This window comes from Thunnus maccoyii, chromosome 20 (assembly GCF_910596095.1).
Source record: "Thunnus maccoyii chromosome 20, fThuMac1.1, whole genome shotgun sequence".
In the NCBI taxonomy this organism is placed as follows: Eukaryota; Metazoa; Chordata; class Actinopteri; order Scombriformes; family Scombridae; genus Thunnus; species Thunnus maccoyii.
The window spans coordinates 9,479,271-9,493,728 of NC_056552.1; the positions used below are offsets into that span (position 1 = coordinate 9,479,271).

Here is a 14,458-nt window from a genome sequence, read left to right on the forward strand (position 1 = left end):
GACGTCTGTCAAGTTGAACAGATTTAAGTTTCAATCTCAATGCTGAACTAAGACATCACATATTATCCACGTTTTATGGAATACAAATAATCCACTACAACAACTGGTTTATGTTTATTATTGTGCCTCTTTTGTGACACTTACACGACTCTAATGAAAATCCTTTACAGACAGCGATTCTCAGGCTCAAATAGCACGTCTGCCAAATGTCATAGACCACTGTACTGAACTATATTAGACCCAGTTTTGTATAAACCACGTATTTATGAAACCAAAGACCTCAGTCATCAATCATCAACATGTAAGAAGTCCTAATGCTGTAAATTGTTGCTGTCATAAACTGGAGTTCTCTCCACATTGAGAAAGTCTGCAGACTTCATAAAAGATAAGAGATAGATTCACTGTTTTTGAAGCCAGACCTCATTGAAAAAAAAAACAGTAAATATCATCTTCTGAAAAGGAAAGTTCACATGACGACATGGTTACATTTGTGATGGAAAGAAGGCTGGAAAAATAAATAAAAGCTGATAGATGATGTGATGATGATGATGATTTGTGATGATTTGATAAAATTAATTGTGAGGTTTCCGTTTCCCAAAGACTATTTTTAATGCTTTTCAATGACCACATTGAGCAAGAGCTATTGATAACCCTGTGCTATGTGATATCATAACAAATATTTGGATTAGCTCTGTGTACTTGTCCTTTAAGATCTCAACAAAGTCAAAAGTAATTTACATTCAGCAGTCGTTCTGGGTCAGCTTTTCTCCTCATTTCATTGACACGAAGAGTCGAAGGTCAGAGAAAGCTAACAAGACACATTCCCTCAAGAGTTTCTGCCTTTTCGTGTCTTTGAGAAAGTAAGTGTCAAAGTTAACCAACTGCTGAGCTCTCCTCATTAATCACACAGAAAGCAGAGGAACCAGAGGGAGCTGTCCTACATCCCAGGGACACACACACAGACAGATCCTTAATATAACTGGGACCATCATAAATAACACCACAAAATCGTTTTTAAATAAGGCTGCTGCATTACTCAACACTTCACTGTGCTCGATACGGCTAAAATAGGAACACTGCAAGCAAGACAGAGGAAAGGCCGGAGTGAGTGAGACGGGGACGATGCACGAGCTGTTGAGTGGCCGGTGGTGATTGTTTTATCCTGTATGTTAAAGGTGTACTATGCAGGATTTGTTGCTGTTTGTAAACAGCATTCAAAGTTGGCCCCTCCTCCCCGGCTCAGCAATAGAGAGAGAGAGAGCAGCAGTGGTCGAGCGAGCTAGAGAGTGAATGACGAGTGGTAGTGAGAACGAAGCAGTGAATCAGATAAATAAAATATTATTTTCTGATTGTTTCATGGCGGTTACATTCTAATGCACAAATAAACACGCCAACACCTCGGCGCAACTGGAGGTGCTGCGTTGCCAGATTTTGTGTGAACGAAGAGCTTCATGTCTACTGTGGCCTCTCTGCTCTGCGTGTGTGCGGCTCAGCCCCGCCCTCGGTCAAGCAGACACACAGACAGAGAGCAGAGCGGAGCGGAGCAGAGGAGACACAGAGACAGTGATGTAATCTAGTCGCTATGCTACAAGTCCCGACCTCACACCCTGCTTGCTGTTATTGGCTGGGGGCTACACACCCACTGCCCAAACTGTCTTGAACACAGCAAAATAATAAGGAAATACAGGCAGAGAGAAGAGTCTCTGTAGATAAATACACTGCCACACACTGCTAGTGAGTCATATGTGATGATTGAGAAGGATTACTTTTGTATGAGCCTATACATTTTCTTTTTTTTTTAGGAAAATCCTGCATAGTATACCTTTAATGGCCTGGAGGCTATGCAGTGTTATTTAGGGCTTAATCTGAATTTGTTACGTGATGACAGACAAGTATGGAGGGCAAATATTATGCCAGCTGTGATGCCGGGTGGTGTTCAGAGCAACCAGCTGACCACAGAAACATGTTATGGTTTAATTGTGGAAAGATCCAGAGCCGGTTTATTTCACTCGGCTCAAATCAAAACCAGTAACATCATGTCAAATGTCATCTGAGACACACTAGTTTCCTTTTCCTATAATTGGACATGAGACTACATGGGTAGATATTCAGCGTGACTAATCAATTTTGCAGTGTTATATAATCTGTAACATGTGCTGCATCTCTATGAGCTCCAAATTTGGTGATTTCCGGTTGAGACTGCTGCTGCTGCTGATGATGATGAAAAAGAGTCTCAAAATCTGAAAAAGCAGAGTGATAAGGCCAAAAACAGGTTTGCTATGTATCGCTAATATTTCATTTCAGGGATACATTTTTTCCAGACAGCAGGTATGCAGCACAAGACAAGTGTTAAAGATCATCAGTCCAGAAACTGTGGTATTAAAAAGCACCCGGGGTAAACACAAAACTGTTTTGGCAGGTTGTTAGGTCCAGGAATGGATGGAGCGCATTTCCAGGGAGTAGATGCCTTTCCAATAAGATATTCATTGGAGAAGGGACAAAAAAAACTAAGTCGAACATGGGAGAGATGGCAACAAACATTAAGAAATAAACGAGTCAAGAGAGGCAAACCAGTGCTGAAATAGTATTTTTATTAAATACTTTCAAGATCCAAGTTTGAAGAATAACAAAGCTATGATGAAGACCAACTAACACTCAGACAAACACTTGATAGTCGTCAATTCATGGTTGTATTTCATTGTACATCATGATCATGCAAAAAAACTCCAGCATCCATGTGAAGGCTGGGGGAGAAAGCGCAGCCCAATATTATATCATTACAACGCAGGGAAAAAACGGTAACATCGAGGGCCTCATACCAAGCTACGGCTCCTGAATCCTTTTTTTTTTTAATTTTTTTTTTTTTTATTATTTTTAAATTTTGCAGTTTTTTAAAATATTTTGTCATGTCACCTATTCAACATTCTGGATGGAGGAAATTTTTATTTCAAAAGATGCAAATATCATATATTAACACTAGCTCCATCCTTATTCAGGTAGGTACATGGTAGAAATGCGTAACTGAAACATGCATATAACTAGGTCTCCCGCTCTGGTTCGACAGTGTAGGTCACAGAAACCTGCACACCCACACCAAATCATTCTCTCTCTCTCTCTCTGGCTTTCGAAACTCCTCTCAACTGAGCAGGCACGATTTAAAACCACCAAGGGTAGATTACATTTATAAATAATTTAGTCCTGATCAATCCATGATCATTCAATCTGTAATTTTGTGTTGTCTTTACTTCCTCCCTCTTTTCCCTTTTTTTTTTAAAATTCTTTTTTTTTTTTAATCTTCTCTGTGTTGCGAGGGAGAGTGCAGAACTCCAGCTTGGCAGATCGGCATATTACCAAACGACAAGTTAACAGCAACAGCGACGACAACAAATTAAAACTTAAACCAGTAACACGGGAACAGAGAAACAACAGAGAGAGGTACAAATAAACATCTCAAGAGCAAGGACTCGTGGGGAACACGGAGGGGGGGGGGGGGGGAGAGATATCTGGGGGGGGTTTAAGATACGACTGTCGCGGATGGATGGAGACAATTAAGCAGCACAGCGAGGGTGGTGCCGTGGTCACACAGCAGTGGTGCAGATATGTTACAAAGCCTAAACACACCACCAGGCGTGTGTGTGTGTGTGTGTGTGTGTGTGTGTGCATATGATATGAAGAGACGGCTCACAGCATTGTGGGATCAGGATTTTTAAGGACACTATGATGGAGGTCTTCATATTTAAAAAGTTGTTGGGCAGAGGGGAGGGGAGGGGGGTCAAACTATTTTCAACCTGTTATTTCTTTTTATTCCCCGTCTCCAAAAACAGTCTTACGGCCATGGGACTAGAGCTGGTAGCCGACACAAGTGTGTATTCACGTGTTTTATATTCTTGAGGTCAAGAGCTACCAATATTTTTAAGGAAGTATTTTAAGGAGGCAAATCGAGATAGGTGTTGGAAAAGGTTGCTCCTAAATTAGATCGGGGTCACAGAGGTCATGAGATAGTTCCCATGCCCAGGTGCACAGGATGAGTGTCTCTTAGATACATGTACATATAATACACTTTTCTACATATATCTATACATACACTGTATTTACACAGTGATTATAAACAAACCAGACCCTTGCAGAAAGCAGAGAAAAGGAGAGGGGAAGGTAGGTTTTTAAAAGGGAATGGTTAAAGAGAGAAAAAGGGGACGGGAGGAGGGGAAGGACAAATGAGGGAGAGGCGGCAGGCAAACATGCAAAACGCAGACGCCTTTTCCCGGCTCGCTCACTCCCTCCACTGCATACAGACACAAACAGAACATGTTACACGCGCAGATAGCTTTAAACTTGCACAATAAAATCCCTCTTTTTAAAAACTCAGCTGCTTTAAAAAGGAGCCTCAAATATAGGATCAGTCAGACGACAAAAAAAAAAAAAAAAAAAAAAAAAAAAAAAAAGACCAAAAAAAAAAAGAGGCTCCGGTTATTCACAGGAACGCAAACGGAACAGGACGCTAAAAACACAACAAAAACGCATAACTTCAAATCAGGCCCCCCCTCCCCTCCCCTCCCCTCCCCACCCACCCCAAACAACACCATTTTCCATTCTCTTGGAAAACAAGCACACAAACAAAAACACATAAACACATAAAAAGCCTAAAGTTCTACACTTTGGTGCTTCATGTTTTTGATATCAGGTTTCTCTCGTCATCAAGTTCTCTGACTGAGCCCACTTGATTTTTTTTTTTTTTTTTTTTCCCCCTCTAGAACGCTGATTGGGAAAAATCTCCCTACATCTTTTACATCAACGTCCGGGTAACAAGCACAACACTTTCTACCCGGTAATCCCTAGAATGCCAAAATGTGTCCAAAATCTCAGCTGCTAACTTCACACTCCTCTCTGTTCCTCCCTTATTAGATAGTGAATATAAATGCTTGGTTGGGTTTTGGTGGTTTCTGGTACATCTAGTCATAATTTACACAGTATATTCATAACTCATACTCATAAACTGTCACAAGTTCAACTGTAAATCCTCTCCTCCCCCAGGACGTCTCATCTTGCGCGGGCAGAAAAAAGATGGCTGCCAGGGGAGGGATAGAGGGCAAAGACGCGCCCTCCAATCAGGCGCCAGATGCATGCATCATCCCATGGGGGCGGTGTCTTGTGTTCAGCCGGCCCCCAGCAGGTCAAAGGAGGGACAGGATTGGTTGGTAACGTGGAGAGGGATGCGATCTCGCCCGTCCGGGCTCCTGGCACTAGCCAATCCACGCAGAGGACGTGCCTCTTAAACACGCTCGCTGAAAAAAACTGCCCCCCAAAACACACACTCCAGTAGACTGGAGGCTCAGGACCACTGGGGGGGGGGGGGGAGAAGAGGACGGACATATTAGTTTTTTTGGCAGTTCACCAGTGGGCTGAAATTAACCCAGTGCTTTTAAAAAGGATAATTCCAACTTTAACTTCTATCGCTAACAATAACTTTGTACTCACCAAGTTCATTGAGAGATCTGGGAATGGAGTGATATCAGGGCTGCAACTAACCATTATTTTCATTGTCGATTAATCTGCTGGTTATTTTCTTGATTCATCGATTAATGATTTAGTCAAGAGAAATGTTAAAAAATGGCATTCACAATTTCTCAGAGGCCAATTTGCAGTCAAAAACAGCCAAAAACCAAAAAGATATTAAATTTAGTGTTAGAAACAGCAAATAATTACATTTGAGAAGCTGGAAGCAGAGAATTTGTGTAATTTTTGCTTGAAAAATGACTGAAACGATTAATCAATCATCGACTAAGACATGAAACCACCATGTAAGCCAAACTGTAAAATGACTAATAGTGTGTCTGTTGTAAATATTGTCCACAGTACTAAGATGACAGATCTGCTGGTTAAACTTTAACCTTCAGTGTTTGCAGTAACAGTTTTCCTGTCCAAACATGGATTATTACCACCGCTACGGGAGTGTTTAATTCATTTGTTCTGTTTAGATCATTTGACTAAACTGTTTACTGGATTGATCATCTTACCACTTGTGTTTTGAGCTCCATCTTGACTGAAATGTCGTCATGATCTCAGCGGTTCACGTGGTGAGTTAAATGTTATTATTACCGATAGAAACAACGGCAAAAATGACGTAATTGAGTCGTAATAAACCAGAATCGGAATCAAATAAAAACAAGAGAGAAAATCAAGAGTCACCGCTGTCAAAAATTAAACAGCAGTATTGATTGGACTTTCAGTGCAGGGACTCACACTAGACAACAACTTAATCTGTTATTGATGCTTTCTGACGCTGTTAAAAAGGTTTGATTACAGCAGTAATATTTCTAAACAAGGGATTAAAACAGGCCTGTATTGATCTATATGATTGGTTTTCTTAACACAAAATGTAAATGTTTAAGTCAAACTCGTCATAGAAGATGTAGTGGATATACTTCATATTTATGTGATTGCAGCTTTTAAACAAATTGTACTCCAGATGATGTTACAGGTCGGTGTAGTTCCAGTAGATTAGGTTGTCAAAATCCACTAAAATTTCACTTGTGTTACTTCACATTATGAGATTAAAGTTTGTTCCAAATTAATCTGATGGCAGGAAGTTTTTACTTGTAGAAAACTGGACAATGCAGATGAAAATTGGTGCAGTCACTGTGTTGCTCTTCAGCACATTCCTCCCAGTGTCCTGAGTCTGAAACGTGTTTTGTTCCACTTGTGTGAAACTATATCTGTGTGTGTGTGTGTGTGTGTGTGTGTGTGTGTGTGTGTGTGTGTGTGTGTGTGTGCGCTGAATACCTGATCACTGTAGTGGTGCAGCAGGAGCTCCTGAGCAGTGGAAGTGAACATTGAGCCACTTTCCATCGCGACGATGCCACACCCTGGTCTCCTCTGACTGGCTGGAACGAGGGCGGCCCGTGGAGTCCACAAACTGTGTGAGTCGGATGTAGGCGATGCACGCCGCATCCTCGCCGATCAGGTGCACGTGTGGGTTGAGCAGGGTGGTGTGCACTGGCTTGCTGTTCTTACTCAGCACTGGAGGGATGAAGAAAGAGAAACGATGTGTTCACAGTCATCTTTAAATACCAGAAAGAGGCGTTTTGTTTAGTTCACATCTAGTGGCTGTTCAAGCCATATGAGAGAAACATGAAGCTACAACTACAATCTTTGTGTGACTCTGAAGGCTGCAGTATAGGTGCCACTAAAGATTATTTTCATTATTGATGATCTGCTGACTATTTTTGCGGAAAAAAAGGCATTCAGAATTTTTCAGAACCCACGATGACGTCTTCAATCTGCTTATTTTGTCTTACAAACGGTCCAAAACCTTAAGATATTCAATTAACTGTCAAATATGACCAAATAAAACAGTAAATCATCACATTTGAGACACTGGCATCAAAGAACATTTTGCATTTTTGCTTGAAAAATGACTGAAATGATTCATCAATTATTCAAATAGCTGCAGATTAATTTTCTTTCAATCAACAAATCGATTAATCGACTGATTGTTGCAGTTCTGTTCAAATACTAAAATTCAAAACACTCAAATTACTGAAGAAAAACAGAAAAAGGTGGAAAAAGTAGAACAACAACAACTAGAAGTAGAGCTGAAACACTTGATTCATTGATTACTTGATCGACAGAAAATTCTTCTGCAACAATTCTGATAATCAATCAACCATTTGTTATTAATCAAGGAAAAAATCCAAAAGAAACTGCTGGTTTCAGCCTTTCAAATGTGAAGATTTCCTGCTTTATGCTGAGAATAGTTAAGAACGATAGCTAGTAGTGAACCGTAACCACGTTGAGACATTCAGATGCTGTCAGGAATGATGTCAGCCAAAAAGAAAAATCATAAATGTACAGTTTCTGGTGATCCTCATTCTGTATTCTGAGCGGATTGAAATAAATGTACCAGGTGGAGACTCACAGTTTTCAAAGTAGAACTTGTGAAAGTCCATTCCCTCCACCAGGTTCCCCAGGGCCTCTGGTTCAAAAGAGGTGAGTCCAGGATCACAAATCCTCCTGAGAAAGAGCAACAAGAAAGAAAAGCAGAAAGAGGAAAAGGAGTAAGAGTGAGAGAAAAGACATTAGAGCAGAGAAACAGAGTCTTGGAGCAAAAGTAAAGACAACTCAAATAAATTCTGTTCTGCTATTTCACTTCATGCAAAAAACAAAAGAACTCTGCTGCTTTCATCACACACATGCAGTCATACTCACGTGTAGGCATCGAAATCTCCGTTGTTGATTGCTTCAATCAGTTGCTCTGTTATCTTGATGATCTCCTGTTTACGAGCTACAGAAAGAACGAGAGACAAAGAGACAAACAGATGGTAAATGATGAGCAGAACGAGAAGTCGGTTAGAAGGTGAGAAACAATTAACTATGTGGGGATTTCTCTTGATGACATTTTCTCTCATCGCTTCGGCTCCTGCCTGCCTTCAGGCTCTCTGTGCGTCTGTGGCTACAGAGAAACACTCGTCTTTAACCTCAACACTCGGCCCGAAGCAGCTTCCTGGCTGCGGCTCGGCCTCATCGCTGTCTGACGCTTTGCTCGTCACCTTCTGTACGACACAAAAACTGACTCCTCTCTACTGCACGAGCACACGCTGTCACCAAAACAACACGATAACTTATGCTTGTAAACACCATCAGCTCAGTTTGACTAAAATGAACTCAAGGTCCACTTAGTAGCTTCTTCTGAGGCTTTCAACAGCATCTTCCTGTAATAATCACCATCAGGTGACCAAAGTATGTTGGTCTGGTAATGTCAACTGACCTATCTCCATGACAACTGAGTAAACTCATCAAAGTCTGACAGGTTTGTTCACTGAGCCAACTGTGGAAGACAGCAAGATGTGACTGAAAGCTCCAAAAAAAAGTTCAGTTTCAAGCTCAACCATAAGCTTTATTTTGCAACTAAATGGCTTGATATAAACTTGTATTGTATTGATGCCTTCTTCTGACCAGGTTTACCGTCTAGTGATATTTTAGACTGTACTTGTTGTCAATAAATCCCATGAAAAGACTAAAACATTCATCAATTTATCCTACTAACATCCATCACATGTGCATCCAAATCTAGATATACTGTAGCTCACTATAACACTCCACTGTTGTCTAAAAACTATTAAAACACATAATTAAGCCACACTGTTTGACATTCTCCTTCATTATGCGGTTTATTTTTAATCAACCCCATATTTCCTTCAGTATCAAGTGTGTTTTAATCCACGGCTGAAAATAGTCCCTAACAAATGCACTGTTTACTCCTGTTTGAGTAGTAGTTGCTAAATTTGATTTGTTGACAATAAGACATGGGCGTTATCCTTTAACAAGTCACTTGATCAAGTGATTAGCCCTGAAATCTTATTGTAGAAACATTCCAGCCACCCGTAATTGGTTTGTGATGCATGCGGGGTGATCAGTCTCATTTCAAGATGCTTTTAAGTCTTGAAACAAGGGTGCAGCTCACGATTATTCTCTTGATTAATCTTTTGGTCTGCAGAATGTCAAAAAAATAGTGAAAAATGGCCGTTATATCATTTCTGACGTCTTGTTTTGTCTGATTAACAGTCTAAAACCCAAAGACTGTTTGTTAACTGTCTTGTTTGACAAAGACAAATGTTAAATCATCTCATTTGAGAAAGTGACACTGGCAAATTTCTGGCATTTTTGCTTAAAAAAAAAAAAAGACTAAACTGATGAATTGATTGTCAAAATAGTTGCTGTTTCATTTTCCGCCGACTGACTAATGGATTAATCTTTGCAGCTCTTCTTGAAACTTAAAGTGAACAAGAAAAAATAAAGTGTCTCAAATGAGACTCTTAACACCTGACTAAATGACTTATGATGTCATGACATCATTTACGGCCTGTTTTCCCTCATTCCTGGGAAAACTGCCATTTGAGAGATGCGAGGTTTTAGTGTGCAACGGCTAGTGAGTAGACAGCAGGGGGAAAGCTGAGGTCAGTTAGTGCAGATGTGTTCTTACTCTGCTTAGTGTTGCTTTTAGCAGCGACAGTGTTGCTCCCTAGTGGAGCGGCAGGCATGGAGGACTGTGAGAGCTCAGAGTCGGGGCAGGAGCTGTTGCCTGTGCTGTTCCATGCCATGCGCTTTACGTCATGCGGTGGAACTGAAACACATAACGGATGGTCAACATACAAAAACACACACACATACACACACATAAACGTGTGGATGGACAACAGACAAGATGACAGAAATGTACATGTGATCATCCGCACACGTCATGCAGTTTAAAAAAAAAACAAAAAAAAACTGAACACGACAAATCTGATGTGGGTTAGTACGCAGTGTAATTAGAAATAAACAACACTCAGAGTTAGTGTGGCTTTATGACAGACATGCAGATGGGTGACATGAGGACAGGATGGCAGCTGGAAGCAAGATCAGTGCGGCTCTGATCGTGATGCTGTGTGATGTGGAAGTCACTTAACTGCCTGCTCTGCTCACATCTACTCTACTCTTAATGCTCATATACATTCACAAAGCATCCTCTGATGAACTGCAGCACCCAGCAAAGAGGATCAAAGCCACTGTTTGTTATTAGCTCATGTTATGCCTGTGGGGGGAAACTTAGCATGTTTAGGAAGGAAAGGAACAAAAAAAAGGACACAGGAAAGGAGTAGAGAGAGAGGAGAGAGAGAGGTGGAGAGTTTTAGACTAGTGCAGGTGTGTCTAACAGGAGGAGAAGGACAAGGACGAGAGGTCAAGAGACGAGAGGAGAGATTATAGAGGAGGGGAGATTTCTTAGGAGATGAGAAGAACGGTGTATTAGAGAGAAATGGATAATAGATTACAGAGGAGATGAAATAACAACGATGGAGGATAAAGAGAACGGAGGAGAAAAATGTCGAGGACAAAGAGAAACATGATGCTGTATGGTGCTGCATGGATCCAGTAAAGTCAGACAGGGCAGGGTCTGTCGGACTGGGAGGCCAGTTTAGGACACACAGCTGCAAGGTAAGCAAGGCTTCCTCCAGCTGGAGCTGTCACATTAGGAGGACAAGGGGATAGATGCAGTGATATCCAAGAACACACACACGCACGCACGCACACACATTTCAGGGTTCCCACAGTGGCCCTGATGAAAAATTCCACGACTTTTTCATGACTTTCCATAATTAGGTCACAGACTGCTTCTGTGGCCTAAAAAAAAAAATTAGTCCTTGCTGGTTTTTTTTTTATTTTTTAAAAAGTTTGTTCTGAGTGAATTTCAGCTGGTGAAGCAGTCAAAATCTTGTCTTGCTCTTGAGAAACAAGCACACGATGTACTGTGGTATAGATATACACAACAGGAAATGACGGTCTGCAGTCAGTGTGTAAGAGAAGTTGTTAAATGCTTTCTAATAATGCATCCCTGTTAAAGGGTAATTCTGGCTTATCATAACTCAGGTCTTATTTTTGTAGTTTAAGCCAATCGGTTATAATGATACTGTATTGTTCTCACAGTAATTGCTGAGATCTGGGATCATTGTAACGGTGCTAAAAGTCCAGCAGAGCAAGAAACACAAGCTGTCAGAAGATCAAACAGGATCTAAACTAATTATTCATTGATCCGCTGGATCGGTTCAGGGCTGATGCTGACCTTACAAAGTGGATCTGCTGTTGGCTGGATGTGACAGAAACACTTTAAATATAGTTATTTCCCAGTTGTCATGAAATTGTTTCCCCCAATACTGAGATCCATACAGTGAAGTGTATAGATTTAAAATTTGCAATTTGCAGTGGTATCAGACTGGAAATCTGTATCAGCAGAACCTCTCAGTTGAGGTGCTGGGTAAGAAGAAGTCAGATTAGTGCATGTCTTATATAAACAGTTTAGCCAGATTATCCAACCGTTTTATAGTTATGACACAGGAACACACAACTAGAGTATCTACGGTGGGTAAAATTTGGGGAACAGTTTATTTTACAGGTCCTTTAGTTTCCTACAACTTTCCAGGAATTTTTTTCTCAATTTTCATAAAAAGGTGGCTGCTACTGTATGTAACTATTCATTCTTTCTATAAAAGGGTTATGTCATAAACCAACAGTTTTTCCATTTTTCTTATAATTTTACCAATTTGCACCAACCCCCTCTCTGTAAAATGTCCTAAGAATTAACCGTTACATACCTGCAAATTACTGGAAACCAGTAATTTATCAGGAAAATTTGTATAAAATTAAGGTACCTGTAAAATAAACGTGACAAAAAGTCGATCTGTGAAAACTGTGATGAATGTTTGTTACAGATATTTGGGTGATCATTTTACTGTCAGTCTTTGTTCTCTAACCTGGTGGTTTGTTTAGCCTGTATGATCGTCTGATTGTTCGTGTTTCTTGTCCCGTCTGACTTCTTTCTAGCAACGCTGCTGCATTTCACATTTCAGAAATTAACTTGGTGAGTTATTCTTACCAAAAAGGAGTGATGGCCAGAACTAAGAAAATAAGACCAAAATAATTATTGACTGAAATTATACTTCAAATAAATCAAATCGATACTAATATCAAATTCTATGATGTTCCCTGACTTTCCTGAAGAACTTAATTTCTGATTTTCCCTGAATATTCAACAAACAAAAAGTCAATAATGTGCCACAAATTCCAAAACCAGTGGGAACCCTCAAAAAAAGCTTGGTGGATCAGAGTGAGGGAGCTTAAAGATGTAAGACATCATTGGCAGTGACTACAAAAAGCCAGGGTGGGAGTGGGGGTGGGTGGGTGGTTGGGTGGGGGTGTTAGGTCCTTGCCAGGGGCGACCGTATAGCTTCTGGTTGCCATGGATAAACTTACTGGCAGGTGAACTTTGAGGTGAGGGCAGAAGTGGGGGCATCTCCTCTGTGGCGCTGCTCTGACTCAGCGCTGAACTGTCCGCTAGAACACACACACAAAACGCAGCCAGACACACGATAAACACATACATACACACACACCACAGGCAAACGGTCAAGAGCGTGACAGACACGTGTAATATCTCGGCACACCTGCCAGTCACTACAGTCAAATACACACACTTCACTAGATGGGAGACAGAGAAAGAGAGAGCGGATAAGAACAGGAAAAAGGGAGTAAAACACTTGAGTACCTTTCCTACCTTTCATTTCCTCCTCGTCATTGGTGGCGTTGCTCTCCGTTGATCCCTGGAGAGCAGAGGGATGAAGAGAAAGATACTGAAATTAACAAAGCCGGCGTCTAGTCTGAGAGGACCGAGACTGAAGGAGCTGCGTAATAACTCCGGCTTTCAGACAGACAAAACACGCATCTCACCTTGACTCCATCGGGAGGGTTGTGCACCACTGTGCTCTGAGATTCCTGTGACGCAGAACACAACAGTCAGTCTGACACGTCATAATCCTGGACCAGTGCCTCTCAACTGGTTTTCCATTGAGCCCCACATCTTACCACAGCCATGGGTTCATGACCCAACACAACATCTCCTTACTAGTGGTTAGTTTCTCTTGTGATGAGATGATTGTTTTAATTATCGATTCATCTGCAATTTATTGTCTTGATTAATGGCTTTATTGTTTGGTCAATGAAAAATATGAAAAATGCTTATCACAATTTTTTTTTTTTTTATAAAATTTTGTCCGACAAACAGTCCAAACACATTTGAGAAGCACATATGTTGCTTAAAATATGACTTAATCTATTATCAAATTGTTTCCTGTTGTTTATCTGTTGATCAACTCACTTTTCACTGGAATCATATCGTGATGATATGATCACAATGTGTTCTCTGTTTACAAAACCCTGCTGGCTAGATTGATACAATTCTGAGAAAACTAATTAAAATCTAAAATTTCTTACTGAAGTTTTTTTTTTAACAAACTATTATCTGATGTATATTTTAAGTGTGATTTCGCATGTTTGAAAATCTATTGGAAAATTTTTTTTAAGATTAATACATAATCGCCTGACCCTATCCCATGGCCTACGTCGGGGTCTCACACCAACAGTTGAGAAGCACTTCCTTATCAGACCAGACTGTGCATTATGTAACCAAACCACTACGAGATGAAATATGTAATGCGTGCTATTAAAGCGTGTTAAAAATCACAACATGCCACTACTGGATGAGAACACGACAGTCAAGTTTGGTAAAAGATGTTAATGATGGCGAGATAAAAACAGGTTAGAGTGAGAGAGATGGTTGTATGAGCTAAAAAAATTTGGATGACAAAGTAAGATGTTAGGACAGATGGCTTGCAAGGCGGTGTTTACTTTAGAGAGAAGGTTAAAAGGATAGCTGATTAAGCATGGGAGGGGATGATTATGTACAGAGGTCATTATATGATAGGAATAAATTCTAGGTAGCTGAACCAGGACTCTATAGTTCTCTGTGCTGCCACTTTAGAGGCATATAATCCTGAAGATAAGTTCATGCTCCTTAGAAATCTAAACAAGGTGCACATGTGCATCCTGAGAGTCAATGTTAAGGATGACCATTGTTAATATTTTAGTGTCT

General features: G+C 40.5%; 1 protein-coding gene across 13 annotated transcripts in view; it reads right to left on the reverse strand.

Moving 5' to 3' along the window:
* Positions 1 to 2,571: 2,571 nt before the first annotated feature.
* Positions 2,572 to 14,458, reverse strand: part of LOC121886436 (calcium/calmodulin-dependent protein kinase type II subunit gamma) — a 40,748-nt gene continuing 28,861 nt past the window's right edge. For 4 of the 13 annotated variants that reach the window (XM_042396397.1, XM_042396395.1, XM_042396402.1 and 1 more), the window contains 8 exons: positions 13,258 to 13,302; positions 13,076 to 13,130; positions 12,784 to 12,864; positions 9,980 to 10,120; positions 8,206 to 8,281; positions 7,916 to 8,010; positions 6,781 to 7,017; positions 2,572 to 5,338 (listed from right to left, as the gene is read on the reverse strand). In XM_042396397.1, coding sequence (XP_042252331.1) covers positions 6,785 to 7,017; positions 7,916 to 8,010; positions 8,206 to 8,281; positions 9,980 to 10,120; positions 12,784 to 12,864; positions 13,076 to 13,130; positions 13,258 to 13,302 — 726 coding nt within the window. In that variant the 3' untranslated portion in view covers positions 2,572 to 5,338; positions 6,781 to 6,784. The remainder of the gene's footprint in view (positions 5,339 to 6,780; positions 7,018 to 7,915; positions 8,011 to 8,205; positions 8,282 to 9,979; positions 10,121 to 12,783; positions 12,865 to 13,075; positions 13,131 to 13,257; positions 13,303 to 14,458) is intronic. The other 9 variants (XM_042396405.1, XM_042396406.1, XM_042396407.1 and 6 more) reach the window with 5 other exon arrangements.